Consider the following 27367-nt stretch of genomic DNA (forward strand, 5'->3'; position numbering starts at 1 on the left):
TATAGATTCTCATATGAAACTTGGATTCAGTTTGGCAATGAACAAAATTTAAAGTTATTACTTGATGGTAATCAACTAAGGAAAGTAGTCAAAACAAGTAATTTTGGGACTTAGAATGTATCTCAGTGGGAAAGCACTTCCCTAGGATGTTTGATTCCTAGCACCATATCACACAAAAATAATTTCAATGAAGTCACTTTTACTTTGAACTATTAGAGGTGGATGAAGAAAGCCCTAGACTAGTGCTGATCATTAGTTTTCTATGATGGAAATATTCTATGGTTGCTGTCCCATAACAATCATTAGCCACTTGTGGCTGGTGAACACTTGAAATTTGGTTTGTGTGACTGAACTGAATTTTTCATATTTTAACTACTGTTGTTACTGCTCATACTGGGCAGCAGAGCTCAATAGTCATATGTCTAACTTAATTGCTCTTACAGGAATAAAGAATATTCCTCAACTGTATACATTTGGGGGTTTTCCCCCATGGAGGAAGAGGAAAACATTGTACACTGATGTTATAAAAATAAGTGTTTAAAGAAAGAAAGGACTTTAGAAAACAAGACAGTAATAAAATACTATTTCCAAATAATTCAAATACAATCAATCTTTGATTATAGGTTTGATCTATTCAACTGCTGAATCTAATCATCTTTTTACTAGCTTGACAAATAAGTTGTTTTAAATCTTATTTATTTTAATGATTAAAGTAATACATGTACAGTGTTACAAATTCAAATAACCACATGGTGAATAAAGGAAAATGAGGACATCTACTACACTACCTACCAAATTCCCTTCTCCCAAAGATAATTGTTGTCAAAAGTTTAGAATGTCTTTTATGACTTTTTTCTATGTCTAAGTACATGTAGAAACTAAAACCTTTTCAGGTTAAAATAATGGTTCTTGAATCCCTTCAGGGATAAACAATGTGGCAAATCATATTTCTGCATCAAATTCAAGCTCTCTAACATAGAGTGTAAATTCACAGAAATTGTGTTAGGCAATACTTAGGCATTATAATAGCCAGAAAATGTTGAGAAATGAAAAAGGGTTTCTTTGTGGTTGTGGGTTTTTGTTGTTGTTTTTTATTTTTTATTTTTTTTAGTTGAAGATGTACACTATACCTTTGTTTCATTTATTTTTATGTGGTGCTGAGGATAGAACCCAGTGCCTTCCACGTGCCAGGCAAGCACTCTACCACTAAGCTACAACCCCATCCCCCTGTTTGTTCTGAGGGAGTAGGATCAGAAGAAAAATCTTGGAATGATGCTTGAAAGAGATCTTTAGGAAGTCAAAAGGTTGAACTCTACATAACCATACTTGGAATAAGACTTTGTAACAAAATCCATATTGTTCCCATGTTCTTCATCCTTTAATTATGTTTGTTGTGTTTTTTACTTATGTTTTTCTTGTGCTTTGTAGAGAATCATCTGTGTCACTTGGCTAATGGATGACTTGGATTTTATCTTGTAATATTTTAAAATTTCTTGGTTTACAGTGTTGTTGCCAACTAACATAATCCATATGGAAAATGATGCATATATATAACATACACGTATATATACATTTACTAAATTTTAAAAAACTAAGATTTTTTTTCCTCAAAATGTCAGTCGGCTGAGTACAGTGGTAGATGCCAGTAATCCCAGCAATTCAGGAGCTGAGGCAGGAGGATCACAAGTTTGAGGCTAGCCTGGGCAATTTGGCAAACCCTATCTCAAAAAATAAAAAAAGGAAGGGTGTTGCTCAGTGGCAAAGCACCCCTGGGTTCAATTCCCAGTAACAACAATAACAACAAAAAAAAAAACTAAAGAAAATTGGCAACACCTTGTCAATTTCCTCAAGGCAACAATTCAGAAAGGACATGAGCTCTCCACATGACCCTGATCTTACCAGTCTTGTCTTACAAAAATTCGTCACCTTTGCTGATATACAGATAGCCTGTGCTCCTGCTCCCTGCAAGACTCAGGGAGATCTTTGACCCAGCATCATTATGTGTTGGTCTCTCAACCTGTCTGAAGGACCAAGGGGCAGTGGGTAATGGCAGTGGTAAAGGCCCAAGTTTTGAGTCATTTACTCCCTCTTTACAATATTCAGAGCTGATTGAAATACAAGTTAGTGAGTTGAGCTCTAAGCCAACACTCTGGACCTTTAGTCATATTTTCTCTCCCCAATAAAACAGAAAAGTTTTATTTCAAAGAGGAAAAGAATACTATTCTATAACATACATGAAAATCTATTTAGTTTTAATCTGGACTGAGAATCAGGACACCTGGTTTCCATTTCTGACTTTAGCTCTTTGGATCAATAAGGATGGAACTACCTGTAGGTCCCCAACCAAATAGGGAAAAAAAAAAAAAAACAAAACCCTGCAGTTCAGAGCAATTTGGGAAGATTTAGATACTACAGAAAATGGAAATGTTGTCTGTAACTCAGTGTGATGTTGAAACTTGTGTTTGTTTTTCAGGCACTTTTGGAACTAAACTGGATGTTTTATGTCTAGTTATTGTCTGATAATGGAAGTTATTACTCTGCTCCTATATGGGAATATAAAACAGCAAGCACCAGATTATGCTGGTACTTTCAGCACAGACTTTACCACATTGATCAGTTCATGAAACTCTGTGTTCTGAAAGTGGCCGCGATCAGTGAATTTGTACAATTTGGCTTCCAACTTATCTGCCACTTCTTGTTGTTCCTTCCAGGGAAGGAAAGGATCATCAGTGGAGCCAAACTGCACAATGTGAGGGCAATTGGCCTTGATCTTCTCCCACTGCCAGGGACGGTTGAAGTATCCTATGGGGGGGGGGGGAGAACAACCTGTCAATGCCCATGAATAATCTCCATTTCAGACATTCTGGAATATCCAGTGGAGACCCTCACAGATACACAAAGGATCAGGATCCATGGATGAATGAGAAGCACTTTTTCTTTTTTTTCCTAGACCTGCAAGGCTTTTATAAAGAGGGAGTAAAGGACTCAAATAAAACCAGCCCTCTCAGAATTTTGGTTGTAAAGAGGTCTATTACCTTTCAAACTGCCTTACATCAAAAGATAGGTGATAAATCTTTCTCATATGCTATTAGATTTCCTTCCTCCATCCCTCCGTTTCATTTACTCAATTAAAATTTTTTTTTTAAATTTAGCTTATCTGAAAGAGTATTATTTTATAGTCTGAACAAATAACCCTGTCTAGAAGGACTTTTGGGATTTCTGCCTTCAGACTTACCACTTGCACGCTCATTTTCATCCCCCAAATCTGATGTGTATGCAGACACTAATATAATAGCATATACTCGATGTGTTTCTGCATATCTGGAAACAGAAAAATTATGTCAGTTAATATTTAAAATCTGATTATCAAAAAATCAATAAGCCATACATGTATGATTGCACAAATAGTATGTCTCTACACTATGTACAACCAGAGAATTGAAATATTGCACTCCATTTGTGTATTATGAATTGAAATGCATTCTGCTATCATGCACAATTAAGTAGAACAACAACAACAACCAAAGTCAACAAGCCACCTAACTCATTTGATTACAGGAAGCATGCTATTGCAGTTGTTATGAAAAATAGCAAGGAAATTGTAGGACAAGCCCAACCCTGGCTGCTTGATGAACTCCTCCTCATTTTTCAAGAAAGTTCAAAGCTCTGATGTGTGTATTCATCCACCTTTAATATGCATTGGTATTGTTTTTTTTTCCCCAGATCTGCATATTCCCCGCTAATCCCCAGAGGACCTGATTCAGGGAGTTGGAGATAATGCCCAGGAATCTGTACTTTAAGGGATGATATCTCCCCCAACCCAGATGACTCTAATGCAAGTGATATATGAACCATATCTTAAGAAACACAGCCTATATGAGAAATGTACTTCTATTATCGCACTTTCCACACTGCATTATATTATTCATTTGTTATGTATTACATCTTTGTTCCCCATTAAACTGCCAGCTCCTTAAAAGGAAGTTTGAGCATTGTTGATCTGTCTCTGATACCTAGTATAGTGCCCAGCAAGTAGATACCCAGTTACCTATCTTTAGATAGTACCATTACTCAGCAAAGACTTGGCTAAGGAAAGAGGTGGAATAGGAATTGTTTGAAGATGCTTCTGTGGCACAAAACTTTTAGGGTTGGTATTTTGTTCCTTGGTATAAACTTTTCCTCCCAACTGTTTATTTTTAAAAATATAAAACCCATAGAAAAGCTGAAAGAACAAGAAAAAGCTAAATTCATTGCATTTTTTACATTTCACCCTTACTTTACAATGTATTTCTCAAGAACAAGATCTTATATAGCTGCAGTACCACTATTATACCCAACTAACATTGATAAAGTAATTACCTATATTCATTTTCTCCCAACTGTACCAAAAATATCCTTTAAAACTGTTTTACACTCCTAGATCATCAAAGATCTTTCATTGCATTTTATTTTCATGACTCCTAAGTCACTTTTAAATCTTTCATTTTAAATGACATTGTTCAGTAAGATTTTAGACCAGTTGTACACTATTCCCTAATCTGAATTTGTTTTCCCATAACTGAGATTCAATATTCTTGGTCATGTGTCCTTCCAACTTCATCCTTCCAGGGACACATGATGTCAGTCTGTCTCATTATTGGTGAGGTTAAGTCTAATCACTTGTTTAAGGTGACATCCACCAGCCATCTCCATTATTATAAAAGCACAATTTCCCTTTTGGGATGAATAAGTAATGTAGGATGGTTCTCTGTGATTGTGTCATTTTCCTTTCTCCTATAACCTTATACTGACAGTTTGGGCACTGTTTTTCCCCTTGCCTCCCTTAACTTCAGAATATAATTCTTAGGAGGTTGTTGACAATCCTGCAATAAATCCAGAGGTCATTAAAAGAAGGCACATCTTTATAGCCTATGGCTTAAGAAAAATTCAGTTGACCTTGAATTTGGACAGATTTCAGCAACAAAGGAATCTCTTCATTTTCTAGGAACCCCCTGGCAGCTTGTTAACATCTTATACTATATTTATACCACTATTTCATTTCACTAAAAAGCATTATTATTCCTGCAGTTTTGATCATTATGGCTAATCAGTTATGAAATTTGGCAAGATTTCCTAATGTGGTTCATGTGATATCCTGAGTGATTGCTTGGGGCAAGTGGCTACACAAATAAAAACTATTGTCCTCTGTTATCCAGTTTAAGAAACTGCCTGATAGGCTACTCAGCCAGCTTAAGTCTCTACCCCTAAGGTGAAGGGAGAGATGTGATGTTCTAGTGGAGAGCACCAGGGATATACCCACAAATCCTAAGGACTGGGAGGGGGCAAGTAGGTAGGGGTAACAGCCCCAACCCTCTAAGAAAAACTTATTAAGCATCTACCATATACAAGGTTCTCCTCTAAGCAGTGAGGTATCAATGTCAGAGTTACAAGGGCTTACATTCTGTTGGCAAGAAATAAACAGGATGTCAGATGATGAAAAGGCTACAGATAATAGGCTATAGGAGGACAAGAGTCAGAGGGTGAGGATGCTGTTTCATACACAGTGATTGAAAAGACACTACCATAAGCAGACATTCAAGCAGACTGAAAGGGGAAGAGAAAGCCATACAGATAACTAGGGGCAGTGTCCCAAGAAAAAAACCAAGAGCAAGTGTTTGCTGATGACATAAAAGATTAAAAAATAGAAAAACAACAACAAAACTCCACCAGAAGAGCTTATAAATGAATTTAGTAAAGTAGCAGGACACAAGATCAACACCCATAAATCAATAGCTTTCCTATACTCCAAAAGTGATTTGATTGAGGAAGAAATCAATCAGGAAAACCATAATCTAAAAAACAAACAAACAAACAAAAAACCTTGGCATTATGAAGGAGGTAAAAAAGCTCTACAATGAAAATTATAGAACACTGAAGAAAGGAACTGTAGAAAACCTTAGAAGATGAAAAGACAACCCATGTTCTTGGATAGACAGAATTAATATTGTCAAAATAGCCATACCACCAAAAGCAATATACAGATTCAATGCAATCCCAATCAAAATACCAATAATATTCTTCACAGAATTAGAAAAAAACAATTTTAAAAATCATTTGGAAGAATAAGAGAACCAAAATATCCAAAGCAATACTAAGCAAGAAAAGCGAAGCAAGAGGCACCGCAATATCTGATCTGAAATTATACGACAGAGCTGTAGTAACAAAAATAGTGAGGTATTAGCACCAAAATAGACATAAAGACCAATGGAATAGAATAGAAGAGAAAAGCCCACAAACCTATAGTTGTCTGATATTTGTCAAGGATGCCAAAAATATATCTTGGAGAAAAGACAGCCTTTTTAATAAATGGTGCTGGAAAAACTGGATAGGTGTATGTAGAAAAATGAAATTAGATCCCTATCTTTCACCCTGCACAAAACTCTAATTAAAATGGATCAAAGACTTAGGAATTAGACCAGAAACCTTACAACTTCTAGAAGAAAACATAGGGTCAGCACTCCATTATATAGATGCTGGCACAGACTTCCTTAACAAGATAACAAGACCCCCATAGCATAAGAAAGAAAACTGATAATCAGTAAGTGAGTTGCCATCAAACTAAAAAGCTTCTACACAGCTAAGGAAACAAGAGCTTGAAGAGAGAGCCAACAAAATGGGAGAAAATCTTGGCCAGCGACTCCTCCAATATCCAGAATATACAAAGAATTCAAAAAACTTAATACCCAAAATACATACATACATACAAACATACATACATATCCAATCAATAAATGGGCAAAAGAATTAAACAGAAACTTCTCAATAGAAGAAACACAACAGGCCAATAAATACATGAAAAACTGTTCAACATCTCTAGCAATCAGGGAAATGCCAATCAAAACTACCATAAGATTTCATCTCACTCCAGTCAGAATAGCAATGATAAAGAATACGAACAACAAGCCCGGCACAATGGCACACACCTATAATCACAGCAGCTCGGGAGGCTGAGGCAGGAGGATCTCATATTCAAAGCCAGCCTCAACTTAGCAAGGCCCTAAGCAACTCAGTGAGACCATGTCTCAAAATAAAAATACAAAATAGGGCTGGGGATGTGGCTCAGTGGTCAAGTGCCCCTGAGTTAAACCCTGGTATCAAAAAAAAAAAAAAAAAAATTGCTGGTGTAATTGTGGGAGAAAGGATACTTATACATCATGGGTGGGACTGCAGACTAGTACAACCACTCTGGAAAGCAGTTTGGAGATTCCTCAAAAAACTAGGGATGGAACCACCATATGACCTCACTATCTGACTCCTGGGTATTTTCCAGATCTAAAATCAGCATACTACAGAAACATAGCCACATTAGTGTTTATAGCAGCAGAATTCACAATAGCTAAATTATGGAAGCAACCCAGATGCCCATTAATAGATGAATGGATCAAGAAATTGTGGTATTTCTACACAATGGAGTTCTACTTAGCCATAAAAAGAATGAAATTATGGCATTTGCCAGTAAATGGATAGAAATGGAGAATATCATGCAAAGTGAAATTAGTCACATTCAGAAACTCAATGGTTGAATGTTTTCTCTTATATTCAGAAGCTAGAGTAAAATAAAGGAAAGGGGAGGGAAGGATAAGATTTATATAAAGAACCAATCCAATACAAAATAATAGAGGAGGAAAAGGAAGTCTAGTAGAGGAAGAAGAAGGGGAGGGGAAGGGCAGGAGGGAAAAGGGGAGATCATGAACTAATAGATTTCTGTGCATGTATGAATATGGATGAAACCAACTGCTTATGTATAACCATAAAACTCTAATTGGAAAAAAAAAAAAAAAGCAAAAGAAAAACAAGACCAAGATAAAGAAGGAATGTACTTGGCATGTTCCAGGAGTTGCAATGAGGTCAGTATACCTGGTTGGGAGGAGAAAGGGTGGCAAAGACATCAGAGGTAAGTGACAGGAAGCTGCTGAGGTTTGGAGACAGCAGCTTCCTGTCACTCAGATTTTAAGTCTCACTGCATCCCCATAAGTATTTTTTTTCAAGCCATTAACAAAACTAAGAAGGAATAAAGATAGGTTATGTTACCACTTTTGAGGTCAGCACTATTTCCTCTGTAATGGAAACCTAAGGTATATACAGGTATTTCCCAAGGAAGTACGGCTGGAACTCATGACGGGGCTGGCAGTTCAACAAAGATCTCACCTCATGGCTGCAATGGCCCCAGAACTGTGGCCTATGATGATGGTCCTCTCATCACAGTGTAGCTCTGTCTCCATGAAAGGCAGCCAGATATTCTCTCGAGCTGTAACTAAGGTTCAAGGTAAAGAAAGAGTCTGTGATTGGATAGGGACAGTCTCAATCTAATGCCACCCCATCTTTCTAAGATACAACCATTTAGCAGTTCACAGCTTTTAAACTGCATGATCACAATGGAAAATGGTCTATTTTAACTGAGCCCATGATGTGTGTGATCTGAAGTAAAATGCTCAAATCCATAGTTTTGGTAAATAGTTTTGCTTTTGTTTTTACCATGTTATGTTTGAAGAACACTGAAGAAATAATAAAATATAACTGAAACTTTAAACTTTCAAGCTTAATAAAAATATTCTTAAGATTCACATACATACATATTCTTTTTCTCCTGAAACAAGTCATAGATATACCCGGAACAAAAGGGACAATATTACTTATTTTTTAATATTAGGGTCTCAAATAGAGGCTGTAAAATTTTATCATGTTTCTGTCTCATATGAAATACCCACAAATTTTGCCTGAATGTAGACTTATAGAAGAGAAAATTAAGTTACAAAATTCAAAATTAAAACTTTACCATGCCCAGGTTATTTTCTTGATCCTTACTAGAAACTTCCATGGTTTTTGGTTTATATCCTTATCCCCAAGATACTTGCTTTATTCAAAACACACACACACACACACACACACACACACACACACCCCTTTGGTTTCTCTACTATGATATACCTGGTCTCTTCCCCCCAAAATGGTAGGATCCAAAACCAACAAGATGATGCTATTTAAAAAGAAGTTTAAAACTTACTTGGGTCAGGCATGTTTTTAGCCAGACACTGGAAACCAGGTATCTATGATATGAGGGGGGTAAAAAAAGCTATAATTAAAATCTTAATTGCAACTAATATTTTCAAATAAGAAAAAAAGACACCTGATATGATCTTCATCAATTCAATAAGTGTTTGCTTATATTATGGAATAAAGTGATGATAAATAATGCTACAGAATTACACATGAATACACATCCTTCCTCATAAATTCCATCTAACCAGCTCTTTAGATCCCTACAGAAATAGACCTATATCTGCATTTGCACATCTGTATTTATCTCTAAGGTCTATATCTATAGAGAAGGCATAAATGAATGTTTTCTAGACAGATTGAGCTGGAGCCAAACAGATTGTGCCCCAGGTTGAAGGTAAAACATGGTACGGAAATATGATACAGAAAGTTGGATATCACATCCTCTTGAACAGCTCCAGCCCTGGTTTGTAGCTCTGCCTGTGGCTTTCTGCCACAACCCAGAAATTCTATTCCAGAGACCTTCTATTCTTCTGAATTTATTTACTCTATTGAATTTCTCTGAAATTCTATTCTAGAGGTCAACTCAGGAAACAATCTTACTGCTGGATTATGGAAGAGGATTTAAAAACAGTCAAAATGTGCAAGACATTTTGCATAGTAGAATACCGTTTTCACAAAGAAGCCAAACAATATAGTTTTTAAAGAATACATGAGTTTTAAAAATAATTTTCAAGGGCTGGGGATGTGGCTCAAGCAGTAGTGCTCTCGCCTGGCATGCGTGCAGCTGGGGTTCGATCCTCAGCACCACATACCAACAAAGATGATGTGTCCGCTGAAAGCTAAAAAATAAATATTAAAAAATTCTCTCACTCTCTCTTAAAAAAATTGAAAAATCTATTTAAAAAAATAATAATAATTTTCAAAAAGAAAAGCAAATGAGGGGGCTGGGGATGTGGCTCAAGCGGTAGCGCGCTCGCCTGGCATGCATGCGGCCCGGGTTCGATCCTCAGCACCACATACCAACAAAGATGTTGTGTCCGCCGAGAAGTAAAAAATAAAAATATTAAAAATTCTCTCTCTCTCTCTCCCCTCTCTCTTTAAAAAAAAAAAAAAAAAAAAAAAAAGCAAATGAGGGCTGGGGTTGTGGCTCAGCCTAGCTCGTTCGGGGCCCCAGGTTTGATCCTCAGCACCACATAAAAATGGATAAATAAATATACTCTGTCCAACTAAAAAATAAACATTAAAATATAAAATGAATATTAAATATTAAATTATTAAAATATTAAATAAAATATTTTTTAAAGAAAAATGAATTTCAGGATGGCAGAGGGATGGAATGACAGGCATATAAATCATTTAGAAGATAGTATGGTGATACATTATATTAAGCTTCATAATTTACACACATATGTCCTTATTATATATTGATTTTTTTTTTAACTGGAAGCAGGACGCAATAAAGAGATGTAAAATTACTTGGGAAGTCTCAAATTTGAAGTATCAACAGATGGGGAGGGATGGGGGTTTGGTTTCTTTAATCTTAAATGCTTCCTTTTACTCTAAAAACTGAGCTCTAAGAAAAGTCATTGCCAACCAAAATCTTGACCACTAGTTCTAGAGTTTGAGAGAGGGCAGCAAAGGGGAGGAATAAAACACTCAGGGCTTTCTTGGAGGTGGGGTGGATATATGTTTAAACTTCAGTCCTGTGTCTCCTCACTCCCTCCTCTCTGCTCCAGGCTGACTTTCCAGAGCAGAGAGGCATATATATGTCTCTTACCTGCTCCAGCCCCCTTTTCACCCAGCCATACCAGCCGTGGGTGGCCACATCCCCATCTCCATTCCCAGGAACAATCACTGCCTTGTTAGGAGAAGCCATGAGTGCAGAGAGGCCAGAGACTGCCAGTAGCAAGCAGGTTGTGCTGTCCTCAGAGCCAAGACTGCATCCGGCCAGGACCCTGCACTAAGGCATTCTGGGAATTGTAGTTCCGGAGAGCCAATGGGGCAGCTCTTTAACTCTGGCTTTCCTGGCTGGCAGCCTGTGCCAATTCCCATCAAATTTTCTTTTATTTGCCAAACCTTGCCAGTTTCCATCAAATGCAAATAATTTTCTGCTTGCCTTTTACTAGTGCTCTTGTCCACCCCTCCCTTATTTAGAACAGGCTGTTACATGCCCAGAATTTGTTACTTTGCTATTAGACTTATGATATATCTATAAGAAAGGCTGTTTTTAGTTTCAAAAATGGAGAATGCAAACTATCTATAACTTGGGAACTCCTGAAATCTACATTATATTTTCTTTTGGTTTCAAATAAGTACTTAGTAGAATGTCAATATTAGCCCTATTTGTGATTTTCATTGTTGTAAATGCTGGCCTTTTAAAAGGTGTCATCAACTGGGCATGGTAGGACCCACCTGTAATCTCAGTTACTGGGAAGGCTGAGGAAGAAGGATTGTTAAATTCACCGCCAATATGGAAAATTTAGTGAGACCTTGTCTCAAAATAAAATAAAAAGGGTTGGGGATGTAGCTCAATGATATAAAACCCCTGGGCTCAATTCCTAGTTCCAAAAAAGAAAAAAGTTATTATTTTTATTGGGTATATGGATAATATATGTAAACCAATTGTGATTTTGGAGAAACAGGTACTAATGAAACATCTTGCCTGTTATAATAGAATCCTGAAATCTTAGGAAGTGGTTGTAACTTATAGGCATATCCAAACCTTATTGCATAGAGGTCAACAGAAGTTTGCCTGTGCTATTATTAATGAGAATCAATAGGAAATTGACTCTTTTTCTTTGTCGCTTTACGGACTTACTCACTGTGAATTTCAGGCATGTTTTTGTACCTATTGTTAAGAAAAACTCTGTTCATGTATTTTGAACAGGTACAGTGAGAGACAAATGGTAACACTGCTTTACCACCAAGTTCTTCAGTAAGAGCAAAACATATCCTTTCCTCTTGAACCTCAACACTAAAAGTCTCAGAATTCTGAAAATAGAGTAAAAGCAAACCCAGTTTCTCCTTCACACTCAACAGCACAGATAATTTCTGTGATGCCAAAATGTGTGGGGATTTTTGAGGCCTAAATTTCCCCAATATGATAATAAAAGATTATCTTTCAGTTTATTGGCTCTGAAGCTTGTTCTAAAGCAGGTGCAGGAACCAAAAACAAATGGCCAAACACTTTAATCTTATTGTTCTAGTCATTTAAGAAATAACAAGGGCTGTGAAACTCATAAACCAGGAAAACTGGATAAAAATACATATCATAACATCACAGATCAATGTTATTGAACTAACTGTAAACTTATACTGCTACACACAATACCACAGATGAATCTCAAAATAATCATGTTGAGTGAGATGCCAGACCAAAAAAAAAAAAAAAAGCACATATCATTTAAGTCCTTTAATTAAAATTGTGAAAATATAAGTGACATGAGTGAACTTTTGGGGATGATATCTATATTCATTACCTCAATTGTGTAGATAGGTGTCAAGACTTACCCAACTGCACATTTTTTAAAATATTTTTTTAGTTGTTGATAGATCTTTATTTTTATTTATTTATATGCGGTGCTGAGAATCCAACCTAGTGCCCAGCAAGTGCATTACCGCTGAGCCCCAGCCCCAGGCCCCAAACTACACATTTTAAATATGTACGTCCCAGGCTGGGCAGGGTGGCGCACACCAGTAATCTCAGTGACTTGGGAGGCCAGGGCAAGAGGATTTCATGTGCAAGGCCAGCAACATAGACACTGTCTCAAAACTGAAAATAAGAAGGGCTGGGGATATAGTTCAGTGATAAGTGTCCTTGGGTTCAATATCAGTACTCCCCCCACACCCCTCCCCACAGTAGCTTATTGTATATCAATTATGCATCAATATAGGAGTTTACAGTTTTAAAAAACAAAATAAGCAGTGTCATTCCTATGCCCAAGTGTTTGCTTAGTGGTTTTTTTTTTTGTTGTTGTTCAGTAAACAATGGCACAGGAACTATAGGCTGTAAAAAGGTCTTCCTTAAGATTCAGTTAGCTTTTCCTTTTAGAAGGAGAGAAAAAAAAGCAATGGTATTAACTCTCACCTTTCTCAGATTGTTTATGCCAATAATGATTGCAGGCATTATGTAATTACATATAACTCACTTTGTTTTCTTTTCTACTTTTATCTCTTGTACAAGTGTTTTCTTGAGTTTCTTATTAATGCAGGAGAAATAACTTTGGTTTTAAAACTAAAAGTCAACATTTTTATGATTTTTTTGGCAGTCTTGGGAATTGAACCCAAGGTATTTTCCCACTGAGCTATATCCCCAGTTCTTTTTATTTATTTAAACTTTGAGACAGGATCTAAGTTTTGGATGCAGGACTTGAACTTGTAATTCTTCTGCCTCAGTCTCCAGGGCCAATGGGATTACAAGTGTGCACCACCTCACTTGGCTTGAAACATTTTCTTTAACAATTTGGAAGTTTCACCAATATGATTCACCAGTCTGAACCAGGCAATTATATTACTGAAAACACCTCCTAGGCTGATTAGGCCCAGGCAGGCATTTTTCTTGCCTCCTAGAGTGAATACCCAGTGGCAATAATACTACAATAGTACAACACTATGTTGCTGTTCTGTTTCTATAGCTTTCTTGTCTCCTATCTACTGGTTTTCTGTTTTTCTTTTTGATTCATGCATGAATGGTAAGTTTTCCCCTGTTGGTAGCAATAATGATTAGGAATTTGGTATTTATATTCTGTCCAGTTGCTAATCTCTTTAAGTGAATTGATAGTTTATATTGATCATCTCTCTCTTGGATAAGAGATGACAGAGAATTGGATTGTTAGTGTTTTTTTTTTTTTTTTTTTTTTTGTCTTTTTATCAGTTTGTGAGATTTCCTTGCCAACTGGGAAGAACAGCTCTTTGTTATCTGGTCCACTAAATTTTTATGTTTCTGTATATTTTTCACTTGTGGCCAAAGTTGTAGAACCAAAGTTTTATGTTCTCTATGTTTATGTGTTTTCATGGCTATGATCAATAAAAGCCTTCACCTAGGGGCTGGGAATGTGGCTCAAGCGGTAGCGTGCTCGCCTAGCATGCGTGTGACCCGGGTTCAATACTCAGCACCACATACAAATAAAGATGTTGTGTCCACTGAAAACTAAAAAAAAAATAAATAAATAAATATTAAAATTTAAAAAAAAGCCTTCACCTTTTGTTAGAGAGTACAAATTTTGTGTTGTAGAGTCTTAATAAGTTAGACTGTTAGATTTCTCCAATTAAGGGACCTCTGTTAGGATTAGTTTATGGAAATAAAATACACATATATAAATAAAATATTCCTAACATTTCCAGCAAAGAAATAAAACTTCTAATGCTTTGTATGTCTATTACAAAAAAAAAAATACCAAAAACCAAAAAACCCTTCTTGTGAAATTGCTAGTACAAGCCTGATGTGGTGGTATACACATGTAATCCTAGTGACTTTGGAGGCTGAGGCAGGAAGATTGCCAGCCTCAGCAATTTAGGGTTGGGGATGTAGCTACGTGATAAAACATCCCTGGATTCAATCAATACCCTGTACAAAAAAAGAAAACAAAGAATAGAAATTGCTAGTACAGAAAGAATCCAGGTTCAAATAATTAAGGGAAATCTTTGACGAATAATAGTATTTTAATTTTTGGTTTTTAAAAAATAAACTATAAGAACAGTGTGGCAGCACAGGTCTGTAATCCCAGCTTCCGGGAAGAGCCTGAGGCAGGAGGATGGTGAGTTCAAATGCAGCCTCTGCAGTTAGCAGGCCCTAAGCAACTCAGTGAGACCCTGTCCCTAAATAAAATACAAATAAGGGCTGGGGATGTGGCTCAATGGTTGAGTACCTCTGGGTCAATTCCCAGCACCAAAAAAAGAAAAAGAAAGAAAGAAAAATTCAAAAAGGCCTGGGGATGTAGTACATTGGCTGTCTAGCATGTGTGAAGCCCTGGGTTCAATCTTCAGGACCTCAAAACCAAACCAAACCAGTTATATTCTTTCTCAGTGTTAAGTATAATACATGTGCACATGTTCTTACTTGGGCTTATTTCCTTACAAAGAGAATAACTACTTTCAATTTCCTAAACGGATATAAGTTTACTAATCAGATAAGCTAATATTAACAATGCATAATGTTTAAGATCATGATAAATGAAAGTTTGTTCAACAAAGTGAATTATTATTCTGACCAACGGTTTATATTACGGACATTATATTTCATAGTACATTGACTTAAACTAATTTTTCTGATCTGTAGGTAATTTAAAATATTGCCCTAATTTTGAGCTAATTAATGCATACTTCTTGAATGCCTAGATATATACTTTTATTTTTTAGGGTTTTAAAATATGCTACAGGAAGATTTTGTCTTAGTAAGTTAATGAATGAGCCACCTTGTAAGAAAGTGAAAAATGGTTGTGGCTATAGAAAGCTGTGTCCTGGGGCTGGGGATGTGGCTCAAGCGGTATCACGCTCGCCTGGTATGCGTGCGGCCGGGGTTCGATCCTCAGCACCACATACCAACAAAGATGTTGTGTCCGCCGAGAACTAGAAAATAAATATTAAAAATTCTCTCTCTCTCTTTAAAAATAAAATAAAATAAAATCATAATATGCTGAAAAATTAAAAAAAAAAAAAAGAAAAAAAAAGAAAAAGAAAGCTGTGTCCAGGGCTGGGGTTGTGACTCAGTGGTAGAGTGCTCGCCTAGCACGTGTGAGGCCCTGTGTTCAATCCTCAGCACCACATATAAATAAATAAATAAAATAGAGATATTGTGTCTAACTACAACTAATAAATAAATAAATTTAAAAAAGAAAGCTGTGTCCCATGTAAACATGAACTTTGTCAGTCTCCTAAAGTACTTGAATATGACAGTTCTCAATTAGGCGTAGGAATGGAGGTGCAAAGAGGGACTGTGCGCTAGAGCTGGTCTCCACTAAGAGAGTGAAGCCATTCCAAGGGAAATGAATCTTAACTAAAGACCAGCTCCCTGGACAAACAAGTACGCAAGCGTCCTCCAGTTGGTCGCTCCAAGTTCTCTCCAGCCCCATAAGTTGAGGCCTTCTTCCAGACAGCTCCAGGTTCCTCCAGTTGCACGGCTTCTACTTCCGGAGCCCCACGTCACGGTTCTCGCATTCCGGTAACTAAGGCAAGGAGGCGGATTTTCCACTGAGGCAAGCATACGTCATATTGCGTCAGGGCGGCCCCTCTGGGAAGGCTGGCTGTGTCTAGGGAATGTTCTGGCAATGCCTGGGGTTTCTGAAGCAGAAACCTTTAGTGGCAATCTTAGGGAAGTGGCATCTATGGTTTGAAGTGCGAGTCAGCGCTGTTCTGCCGTATCGCTAGATGGCGGAGAATTTTTTCTTGACCACATCGCTTCCTCTAGTCGGCTGGATAAGCGTTCTGTGATTGGCTAGCGCACGTCGCTGTGGTATGACGTGTCAGAGTGTTGACCAATTGGTTGAGAGCTGAGCTGGACTTGGCGGTGAGAGCCGGAGCCTAGCTTTTCCAGCTGTGGGCGCGGACGGCACTGGCCAAGCGATCGGCTCCGGCCAGGTGAGTGGGATGCATACGTCGTAGAGAGCCGCGGACAGAGGCACATAAGCCAGGGCGAGGTGGGCTGCTTCTGGGATGAAGCCTTTTCTGGTAGGCAGGGGAAACGGAGCGAATCGATGACCCAAGAGTCTACTGAAAGTGACGGGTCCCCCCGCCATGCCGGGCCGGCAGAGCACCGGCTTCTGATTCTTAAGTCTTTAGAACTGCTGGCTGCGCACAGCCGGAAGGATCCTGCTCCCATTTTATAACTTAGCCATTCGAACGTTTTGGTTTGTGAGAGAGGTCTTCAGTCACCTGTCAAGAACTAATCTTTATCTTGTCTGCAGATGGCCACTATGCCCTGAAAAGTTACGCCTGGGCGAGATGAGGGTCGTTCAGATTTGGGGGTGGATGCTTCTAGAGTATCTTCCTAGGCTTTTCATCCGTTCGTACAGTATTCATTCATTCATTCATTCATTCATTCAGCTATTTGACCTCTTCATACCCTTATTCTTTGAGAATTTGGTATAGAACGTGAATCTAATTTCCTTGGTAGGATGCATTCTCTCGTTCACACAATCTTGCATATGACTTAAGAAAGTCTGTGGATTCTCTAAAATCCTCTGTGAATTATTTGCCCGAGGTTAAGAATCAGTGATCTAGAAGAGTGAGGGGGAGGGGCAGTGGTAAACAGATGGAGAAAGTTTTATTATGTGCATACTTGGGGATTAATACCTTTTAATAACAATTTTGAGAGGGGAATGGTCATTTAATGAATCTTGCTGAGGTACTTGTGAGAATTATGATATTAGAACTGGCTCCCCCGACTACCTGATTTAGCTCTTCCTGCTCCCTCCCCTTCAGGAAGCTGCAGAAGTGCCTTCTGTGTAAACAATGCTTCAGCTTCTCCCTTTTGCTCAAATAACAAGTAGCTGGCTTAGTGTTTCAGTGAAATTCACATTTTGAATTTTGGTTGTCTGTGTAATACTTAATTTGCTTTTCTGGCCATGTAATATAAGAGCCTTAATCCAAATTATTTGTAGTATGGCACTTCTCAAAATAGTATGGGGTTGGTTGTTATCCAGCACTAGATGAGGTCCTCCTTAGTGATCACTTTAATATCACAGATTCTTTGATCTCTTTTTCTTTTGTTTTGTTTTTTCTTGAGGGGCTAGTTTCCTTGAACTACAATAACTTAGGTGTGTGTCACCCTAGATTCCAGGACATGAACAGGATGTATAAAACACTCAGTTCAGTGAAATTGGGATTGTCTAGGCTTAAAAGATTAGTCTGAAGTACTATTTTATTGACCAGTCTTTAGACATGAGCATACCCCCCCCAAAAAAAAAATTAAAAAAAAGAAAAGGCATGAGTAAAAACAACCTTGGTAAGGGAGAAGGTCCTGATGAGAGCCAGCATAATAGTAAGCTTTCCTTTGCAATTAGATAATACCAAATAGAAATATTTTATCTCAGAACTTGTCCCCCTTATAAGCTCGATTCCAGATAAGTATATGTTTCTTTACTGTACAGTTAACAAAAGGTGGATGGGAAAAGACACACAACCAAGATTACTAGGAATGTAAAATTTAATACAGTATTGATGCTGAAACAGGATTCAAGACTTACCCTTGGTCAAGTGCAGAATTGGCTTGTCTGAGATGATGTGTGATCTGTAAGAAAGTTTAAAGTAATATTGCTGGCAAGGGTGGGAGGGTGTGACTTAGTAGAAGAGTACTTGCATATTATGTATGAAGCCCTGGGTTCAATCCCCAGCACCTCAAAAATGAGTAAATAAATGTAAAAGTGGAGTATTCAGCTACACTTAATTTAGAGATGATGATTAAAACTCCCCACCACTTTGTTTTGTTTTGTTTTGTTTTAAGTGCTAGAGAGGAGGATTAAGAAAAGAGCAATAGTTAAAGATAACTGAGTTAATCAACTTTGGGAAGATATCTATCTTTATCCAGGAGTATCCAGCTAAGTATTTAAGAAATGCTATGTTAGATGACTGTCTTCTTTTTTGAGGTTTAGCTGAGAATCTCAAATATATAGCTAAAGCTTTATCTTTAGCTCCCTTTTAGACTATGGCAACATATCTGGAGTTCATTCAGCAGAATGAAGAACGAGATGGTGTACGTTTCAGTTGGAATGTGTGGCCTTCCAGCCGTCTTGAGGCCACGAGAATGGTTGTTCCACTGGCTTGTCTCCTTACTCCTTTGAAAGAACGACCAGACCTGCCTCCTGTACAGTATGAACCTGTGCTTTGCAGCCGGCCAACTTGCAAAGCTGTTCTCAATCCACTTTGGTATGAATTCTTTTAAAAACTGCTAAAAATGGTGAATACAATTAATTTGATTTGGGCAAGTTGTCAAATTTGAGATGAGTAGTAGATGATGAGATTCTTAGTGATGAGTGTGCATAGAAATCTCCTTGGCCTAATCTCCAGATAAAATTAGAATCTTATAGGAAGAGGAGGGGGATAAAAGGGGAGGATCTGGAATTCACTAATTAACTTTTTTTTTTTTTTTGCTTTTTATCAGTTTGCTTTTGGCTTATCTGTATACTTTATGAGATACCTTTTATATATTTTTCACAAAAATAAAATCTAAAAGCTTCAGGTTATTTTTTTTTATACTTGCCTAGTGTGTTGATGTTGTAGGACTAGAAGAAGTAATAATCAGAAGAAATTTGAACTCTTAATGATTTTATTGTTAAGTGTAATTTTTTTTGTTCCTAAGATAATGACCTATAATATCTTGACCTATATTATTTTGCACACATGTGAATACAATTTGAAAGAATTCTTATTGTATTTATTTATTATTTTTTGAAAGTAGAGTCTTATAGTGTTGCTCAGCCTGATCTTGAACCCAAGGGATCCTCCTGTCTTCCAAGTAGATGGGACTGCAAGATTGGAATTTTGAAATACGTGGCAAGTGGTCATAAAATTTTTTATATGAGGGAACATTTTTTACTTTATTTTCCTTGCTTTTATTTAGAATGTGCATATTAAGAATGCTGCTGCTCTGCTTTCAAAATTATAGCCACTGTTTATTAATTTTTTAAACCTATAAAAGGGGATAGGAAGTATATTAACTCAAGTGAGGTTAAAGTCTAAGAAATTTTTCCTGTGTGTGAAATGTGCCTTTATTATCAAAATTTGGTAGTTTCACTTGGCTGAACAATAAAGATATTAGAAAAAATCCTGAAGATTGGGTTAAGGTAATAGGCAAAAGGAATCAACTCATAATTTATATAAGTCAAGAAATTTTAAAAATTTATCTAGGATATTGGAAAAGAGAAAAAGGGATTTGCTAATTCTTCATTGAAGTTGTTTGAGGGAAACTTTTTATGTACTTAATAGCCAGAACTCTAACTGCATTGAAATTTTGTAAAATGTCATTTATTATACACAAACATAGAAATACCAGTCTGTGATTTATTGAATTTGAAGTTTACATTTGAATATTTTTTACCTTAAAAATAAAAATGGTACCTAGTTGTGATATTTATCTTTCTCACAGTCAGGTTGATTATCGAGCAAAACTTTGGGCTTGTAATTTCTGTTTCCAGAGAAATCAGGTATGAATTATTTTAAAAAATATTTTATAAGTTTCATTTCTTGTATGTTACTCTGAAAAAGTTATGTGAAATTGAATATCTATGCTAGCAGTCAGCAGTTTCTGCTGAACTGAAGGTGATAGCTTTTGTTAAGCACAATATTGAATGTTGAACATTTATAATTTTTCCATATTTGGATTCTTGTCATTTGCTGTGGAGAGTACATAACATTCTCTTTCCTTGTAGGTTTTCTGTAGGTCATGAATCTGTTACCCTAAGAACATAGATCTGTTGTTCTTTTTGTATGTGTGTGTGCTACTGGGGATTGAACTCAGGGCCTCTTGCTGGCTGGCAAAGTACTCTACCACTGAGCTACATCCCCAACCCTTTCTTTATTTTGAGGCATAGTTTCACAAAGTTGCCCATGCTAACGTCACACTTCTGATCCTCCTGCTCAGCCTTTTTCTGAGTAGCTGGAATTACAGGCATGCACCACTATGCCCAGCTGTTCATATTTCACTTGACTTCAGTATATTCTAATTGGGTAGTGAATATTACTGAATTTTTGTTTTCTGATCTTTATTTACCTTGGAATTCAAGTATCAGTATTGAAGTTTTGATTTAAAAAATTTAAAACTAGCAAACTAAAAGAAGCTTATAAGTGAGAAGAGAGACCTTTTATGGAGTGTAGGTGATAGGGATCAAACCTAGGGCCTTGTTCATAATAAGCACATGCTTTATCACTGAGTGATACCCCCAGTCAAGACTTCTCTTTAAAATCAACTGTGTCTGCTGGCCTTAGTGGCTCATGCCTGTAATCCCGGAGATTGAGAGGCAGAGGCACGAGGATTGCAAGTTCAAAGCCAGCCTCAGCAACTTAGTGGGTCCCTAAGAAACTTAGCAAGATGGTCTGAAAATAAAAAATAAAAAGGGGACATGGCTCAGTGGTTAAGTGCCTCTGGATTCAATACCTGTACTAAGAAAATTAAAAAATAAAATAATAATAATAATTGTCTATGATAAAAATGTTCTAAACCTGGGCTGTGCTGATTATTATTCAATACATTTGCTAAAAATCATTGAATTTTACACTTAAAATTGGTGAATTTTATGGCATGGAAACTATATTTAAATGAAGTGTTGAGGAAAACTAATTGTACACAATAGAGCATACATTGTGCTCATAGCTCTTAAGCTGGTAATAACATGAATTTATTATGATTAGTCCTAGATACAGTGCATAGTAAATCCAGTGATGGAAAAACAAGTACAGTTGACGACTGACAGTAGGTTCAGAAATTATAAGCTGATTATATTTGAGATTTATTTCCATGAGAGGCTGGGGATGTACCTCATGGTAGAATTTGATTCTTAGCAATTAAAAAAAAAATCTCCATGAGAAATTCAGAAGTTTATACAAATCTTAACATTCAGAATTAATGCATGTTTAATTTATCATAAAAAATCTAAGGCAGGGTCGCATTTGATCTTTTATGCCTCAATTTTCTTGTCTTTAAAATTAACATAGGGGTTGGGGTTGTGGCTCAGCGGTAGAGTGCTCGTCTAGCATGTGCAAGGCCCTGGATTCGATCCTTAGCACCACACAAAAATAAACAAAATAAAGGAAAAAAATAAATAAAATAAAATTAACATAATAGTACTATGGGTACTTTATGAAATTCTTGTGAGAATTAAACAGAATTAATGAATGTAAATGACTTTAAATAGTGCTTGACACACTAGGTGCCATATAAGTATTTGGTATTAGTATATTTATCTGAGATCTCCACCTGCCAGTTTGGTCTGGAAGTGTGATGTGAAAGACTGTCATATGCTTAAATAATCTTTTGTTATTCTCCCAGCTCAACCATGAGGAAATGAACCCCTCAATGAGTCTGGGGTAGTAGATAGAGATGGCCCCCTGGAGGAACTGGGGTATCTTGTTCTCTTTTACTGTGCAGTTGACTGCCTGTTAGGTAAATAGGACATCTCCAGATTGCTAGAAGGTAGCCAGTATGTCTGGGTTTACTCCCCAAATTTTGCAGACATAGATAAAGCTCTACCCTTTTCTGCAAGCTGCAGTCATTGGGTAGTCATGGCCAGAAAGGGGACAGGAGATCTTTTGATGGCATATACTGAGATTTCTGCTGGAGTTCTGATGCCCAATATTCCTTCCCTCCTGGCCAGTGACTCTTTAAGGCTGCTGTCATCTCCTCAGCAGGATTTGCATTTGGTCACTCTAAAGTCACTGGCCTGGAGAGATCCACCTGCTAAAATTTGGAGAGATATACCTAAACTTTTAAATATTAAGCTGAAGACTGAAAAATCAGTCCACAAACTATGAATTTAAAATGTTTGCAGAGAGTTTTAAAAACAAAAGGAAATGCCTGTGTTATTATTTTATATGCAAAAGCAGGTCCCAAAATTGTTTATATGAAGTGATTGTTATATATGGTGTGCTCAAGTGGAAAGGTCTAGAGGGGACAGGCACAGTGGTACATGCCTAATATCACAGCTACTCCAGAGATAACAGTCAAAATGATAAATAAAGGTGTTAGTCTTCTTTATAGATGAAACAGGTAAATGTTTTGCCTTTAGTTTGCAAGGCAAAGCTTAAGAAACAGTTGTGATAGCATGTGGTTTTGTTTGTTTGCTTGTTTGTTTGTTTTTAGATTAAACCATTGGTGCTCTGCTACTGAGCTACATCCTTAACCCTTTAAAAAAAATCTTTTTTAGTTTGAGACTGAGTCTAAATTGTGCCAGCTGACCTTGAACTTTGATCCTTTTGCCTTAGCCTCCTAAGTAGATAGGATTACTGGCATGGCACTAGGGCTTTTAGCTTCTTCTAATAGAGTGACTTTAAACCATTAAATGTTTTAACATAACTTAAACCTACTCTAAAGAATAAAATACTTTTTTAAACTTATGAAATGATATGAATGTAAAGCAGAATTTAATTACTGATTTTTTTGTGTTTTAATAATGTTTTACATTTTGTGCTCTCAGAATTAACATATAATCATTAATCATCTTTATAAATGGAAAATAAAAGGTGTAACATAAATATCTTTCAGCCCTCACAAAACAGTGCTTTGCTTTCTTTTCAGTTTCCTCCAGCTTATGCAGGCATATCTGAGGTGAATCAACCTGCTGAATTGATGCCCCAGTTTTCTACAATTGAGTATGTGATACAGGTAAATTCCTTGTTGTGTATTTAATGAAATGTGATGAACACTGAGTATCTCTTGAAATCCTTTGTTTTCTGTGTCTCTTGCCAGTCCAGAGGACCTAAAGTTGTTGGGGCAGAAGGATCCTAAACATGAGGTTACAGTGTGTAAGCACTTACACTGGTGTTGTTTTCAGGTCTTGGTAGAAGGCTGCAAAAAACGGTGGAACTGATTGAATTAGAAAGCCGACCTTCAAAGCCTTCTCAGTCTTTGTTGAGGGTGCTCCTTCATGTAGTTGTTCAGTTTAAAAGTCTTAGACTTGTCTTGACCTCTCTTTTTCACATCCCATATCTAATCTGTTATAACATGTTATTGGCTCAATATTCAAAATTTATCTAGAATTTACCCTTTTTTCTCTCTTACTCCTAATTATCCTAATCTAGCCACAATTTCTCATTTGAATTATTTTTTTAAATTTTTTTTTAGTTGTGGATGGACACAATGCCTTTATTTAATTTATTTATCTTTATGTGATGCTGAGGATTGAACCAGAGCCTTACACATGCTAGATAAACACTCTAACACTGAGCCACAACCCCCACCCCATTCAAATTGTTAGATCAGTCTCCTAACTATTCTCCTTGATTTTATTATTGCCTATTTGTATTGTATTCTTTTAAAATTTGTTTTAATTAGTTATACATGACAGTAGAATGTATTTATGCACTTTGATATATCATACATAGATGGGATATAATTTCTCATTTTTCTGCGTATACATGTTGTAGAATCATATTGGTCATGCAGTCACATATATACATACAATAATAATGTCTGTTTCATTGTACTATCTTTCTTATCCCCACATCCCCTCCCTTCCCCTCCCTTCACTTCCCTCTACCTAATCTGAGGTAACATTATTCTTCTCTAGTGTTGTGTTGTATTCTAAACCCAGAAGTCAGAGTAACTTTATTTTTTTTTTAAATTTTTTAAAAATATATATATTTTAGTTGTAGTTGGACACAAAACCTTCATTTTATTTTTTATTTTTTACATGGTGGTGAGGATTGAACCCAGCACCTCACGTGAGCTAGACAAGCGCTCTACTGCTGAGCCACAACCCCAGCCCTCAGAGTAACTTTAAAAATACGTTTCACATTACTTCTCTGTTCAGAAACCTCCAGTGGTAAAAATGGCTCCCCTTTTTACCCAGAATAAAATATAGTTTCAAAGCCCTGTGATTTACCACTCTGAGCTTAATTTCTGCTAGTGTCATTGTTCAGCTCCGTGGGCCTTCTAGACTCCTGAAGCATGCAGGAACATGCCTGCCCATGGGCCTTTGCTCGGGCTTTTTCCACTGCTCTGGCTCTTTTCTCTATCTGAATCTGTATGACTGCTCTCTTGCTCCCTTCTTCAGGCTTTTGCTCAAATGTTACTTTCTTACTGAGGCTACTCTGACCTTGAACTTGACCTCTGTTTCCACTCCTGGCGTTTGCTGTTCCCCTAATCTCCCCTTGCCAGAAAGTTTGCTCCTTGAGATAGGCAGGGATCTTTGTTTTTTCTATGTATGTACTGATATATCCCAGGACCTAGACCAATGTCTGACACATAGTAGGTATTCAGAAATGTTGAATTATTTTGTTAGATACAAACAGGGTTTTTTTTTTTTTTTTTTTTTTGTCACTGGGAATTGAACTCAGAGGTGTTTTACCACTGAGCTACACATCTAGTCCTTTTTATTATTACTTTTTTTGAGACAGGATCTTGTTAAATTACTTAGGTCTTCATTAAATTGCTGAGACTAGCCTCAAACTTGAGATACTCCTGCCTCAGCCTCCTGAGTTGCTGGGATTATAGAATGTGCCACTATGCCTAGCCACAAATATTTTTTATATTTAGTTTGTTTTAATAGAATCTGCGTCAGGGTAAGTAGAGGTTTGTGTAGGTGTCCTCCTAAGAATAAATGTAGTTGAAGACTTGACATTTACATGCCTGATTTGTTTGTATTTGTATACTGATCATCATGCTTTTTCCTTTCCCTAAAGCGAGGTGCACAGTCTCCTCTGATCTTTCTCTATGTGGTTGACACATGCCTGGAGGAAGATGACCTTCAAGCTCTCAAAGAATCCCTGCAGATGTCCCTGAGTCTCCTTCCTCCAGATGCTCTGGTGGGTCTGATCACTTTCGGAAGGATGGTGCAGGTTCATGAACTGAGCTGTGAAGGAATCTCCAAAAGTTATGTCTTCCGAGGGACCAAGGATTTAACTGCAAAGCAAATACAGGTCTGTGCTGGGTTTGTATAGAAATGGTAGCAAGGACATTTTTTAAAAATTAATCAGTTATTTACTCATAATGTGATGGGAAATGAGTCTTTTGGTTTTTTTAGGATATGCTGGGTTTGTCTAAGCCAGCCATGCCCATGCAGCAAGCAAGACCTGCTCAACCTCAGGAGCACCCTTTTGTTTCAAGCAGGTGAGATGCTGACATACAGTATTAAGTGCTGTAGTGAGCATGCACGTTGACATGAAAATAAAGGAAAAGCAATGCAAATATGTCGGTTTTCTTATGATTAGATAAAAAAGTCAATGAATAAGCTTAATCCATATTTAATGTTTTATCAAAAAGGTTTTGAGACCACTGTATTCATTCATTCCCCTCTTTCTTGGACATATGGCTATTATCCTTTTTGATTCTTAAATAAAACTGGAAAAATGGAAAAGACCTCTTTTGAGTGCTCTCAAAAAAGCTTATGAACAGATACTTCGTTCAGTTAAATTGAGTGTCCAGTGCTGACCCAGGCTGTGTTAACTGCTAGTAAACTTGATAAAATGCATTGTCTGCCAGGCTGGGGACAGCTTCCTTCTCTTAAGAAACAAGATTGCTCTTTGTGTTACTCTAAAGTTCAAGGGACACACAAACTGAACCTTTAGAATTGTGCACATTGTCCACATAAGTGGACCACATACAGATAAAATTTCCATTAGACAAGTCCTTAGAATTTCTTTTTTTTTTTTAATATTAATTTTTTAGGGGTGGGGTTGTGGCTCAGTGATAGAGCGCTCGCCTAGCATGCGCGAGGCTCTGGGTTTGATCCTCAACACCACATAAAACTAAATAAACAAAAATAAAGGTATTGTGTCTAACCAAAAAATAAATATTTAAAAAAATATTTATTTTTTAGCTGTAGTTGGACACAATACCTTTATTTTATTTATTTAGTTTTATGTGGTGCTGAAGATCCAACTCAGGGCCTCTCATGTGCTAGGCAAGCGCTCTCCCATTGAGCCACAACCCCAGACCCCTTAGGATTACTTTGCTGCTTAAAATTTAATTAAACTGATTCCCTTTTAAGTTGATTTTATTCCCCCGTGCTAGCGCACGATCTTGCTAGCGCATGCTCTCTCTATATATGTATGTGTATGTATATGTATATATATAATATATATAATATATATCACTGAATATTAGGTTTTAAATTATATTCCTTAGTAAAATTGCCTTGAATTGTTTTGTGTTTGTAGAGACAATTTTGAAGAAAAAAATGGCAAATTTTTCCTACTCTGAATAATTATTTTAAATAATTACATGTCACCAAGGTTGGAAGACCAGGCTACCTTATTAAACTATAATTGATATGTCCATTCAAAATCTTACAGATTTCTGCAGCCCATTCAAAAGATTGATATGAACCTCACTGATCTTCTTGGGGAGCTGCAGAGAGACCCATGGCCAGTAACTCAAGGGAAGAGACCTTTGAGATCCACTGGTGTTGCTTTGTCCATTGCTGTTGGTTTATTGGAGGTAATTGAGAATTTATAGGGCTCTCTCACATCATACAAACTTGCTCTTAAAAATCATATTTGGGGCTGGGGTTGTGGCTCAGCGGTAGAGTACTCATCTTGCACGTGCAGGACCCTGGGTTCAATCCTCAGCATCACGTAAAAAATAGTTAAGTGAAATAAAGGTATTGTGTCCAACTATAAAATATTTTTAAAAAATCATATTTGTTGGCTTTGTTTGAAAATTCACTGTGACCTACAGTCA

At 36.9% G+C, this 27367-nt stretch overlaps 2 protein-coding genes across 3 annotated transcripts in view; one reads left to right on the top strand and one right to left on the bottom strand.

Moving 5' to 3' along the window:
• Positions 1-118: 118 nt before the first annotated feature.
• Positions 119-10969, bottom strand: RBBP9 (RB binding protein 9, serine hydrolase). Its single transcript, XM_081289873.1, has 5 exons — positions 10817-10969; positions 9044-9086; positions 8188-8293; positions 3236-3321; positions 119-2802 (listed from the first exon to the last, which is right to left on the bottom strand). Exons 1-5 carry the CDS (start codon positions 10913-10915, stop codon positions 2576-2578), a joined length of 561 nt encoding a protein of 186 aa, XP_081145999.1. The 5' UTR covers positions 10916-10969; the 3' UTR covers positions 119-2575.
• Positions 10970-16267: 5298 nt separating this feature from the next.
• SEC23B (SEC23 homolog B, COPII coat complex component) overlaps positions 16268-27367 on the top strand; it is a 39585-nt gene continuing 28485 nt past the window's right edge. Inside the window, exons 1-7 of one of the 2 annotated variants that reach the window (XM_081291025.1) lie at positions 16268-16614; positions 18677-18900; positions 20120-20177; positions 23264-23350; positions 25369-25605; positions 25710-25795; positions 26980-27124. In XM_081291025.1, the coding sequence (XP_081147151.1) occupies positions 18680-18900; positions 20120-20177; positions 23264-23350; positions 25369-25605; positions 25710-25795; positions 26980-27124 (834 nt within the window). In that variant the 5' untranslated portion in view covers positions 16268-16614; positions 18677-18679. Of the gene's footprint in view, positions 16615-18665; positions 18901-20119; positions 20178-23263; positions 23351-25368; positions 25606-25709; positions 25796-26979; positions 27125-27367 lie in introns of both variants that reach the window. The other variant, XM_081291024.1, reaches the window with a different exon arrangement.

Source organism: Spermophilus citellus, assembly GCF_964194105.1.
Source record: "Spermophilus citellus genome assembly, chromosome: 4".
NCBI classification, from domain to species: Eukaryota; Metazoa; Chordata; class Mammalia; order Rodentia; family Sciuridae; genus Spermophilus; species Spermophilus citellus.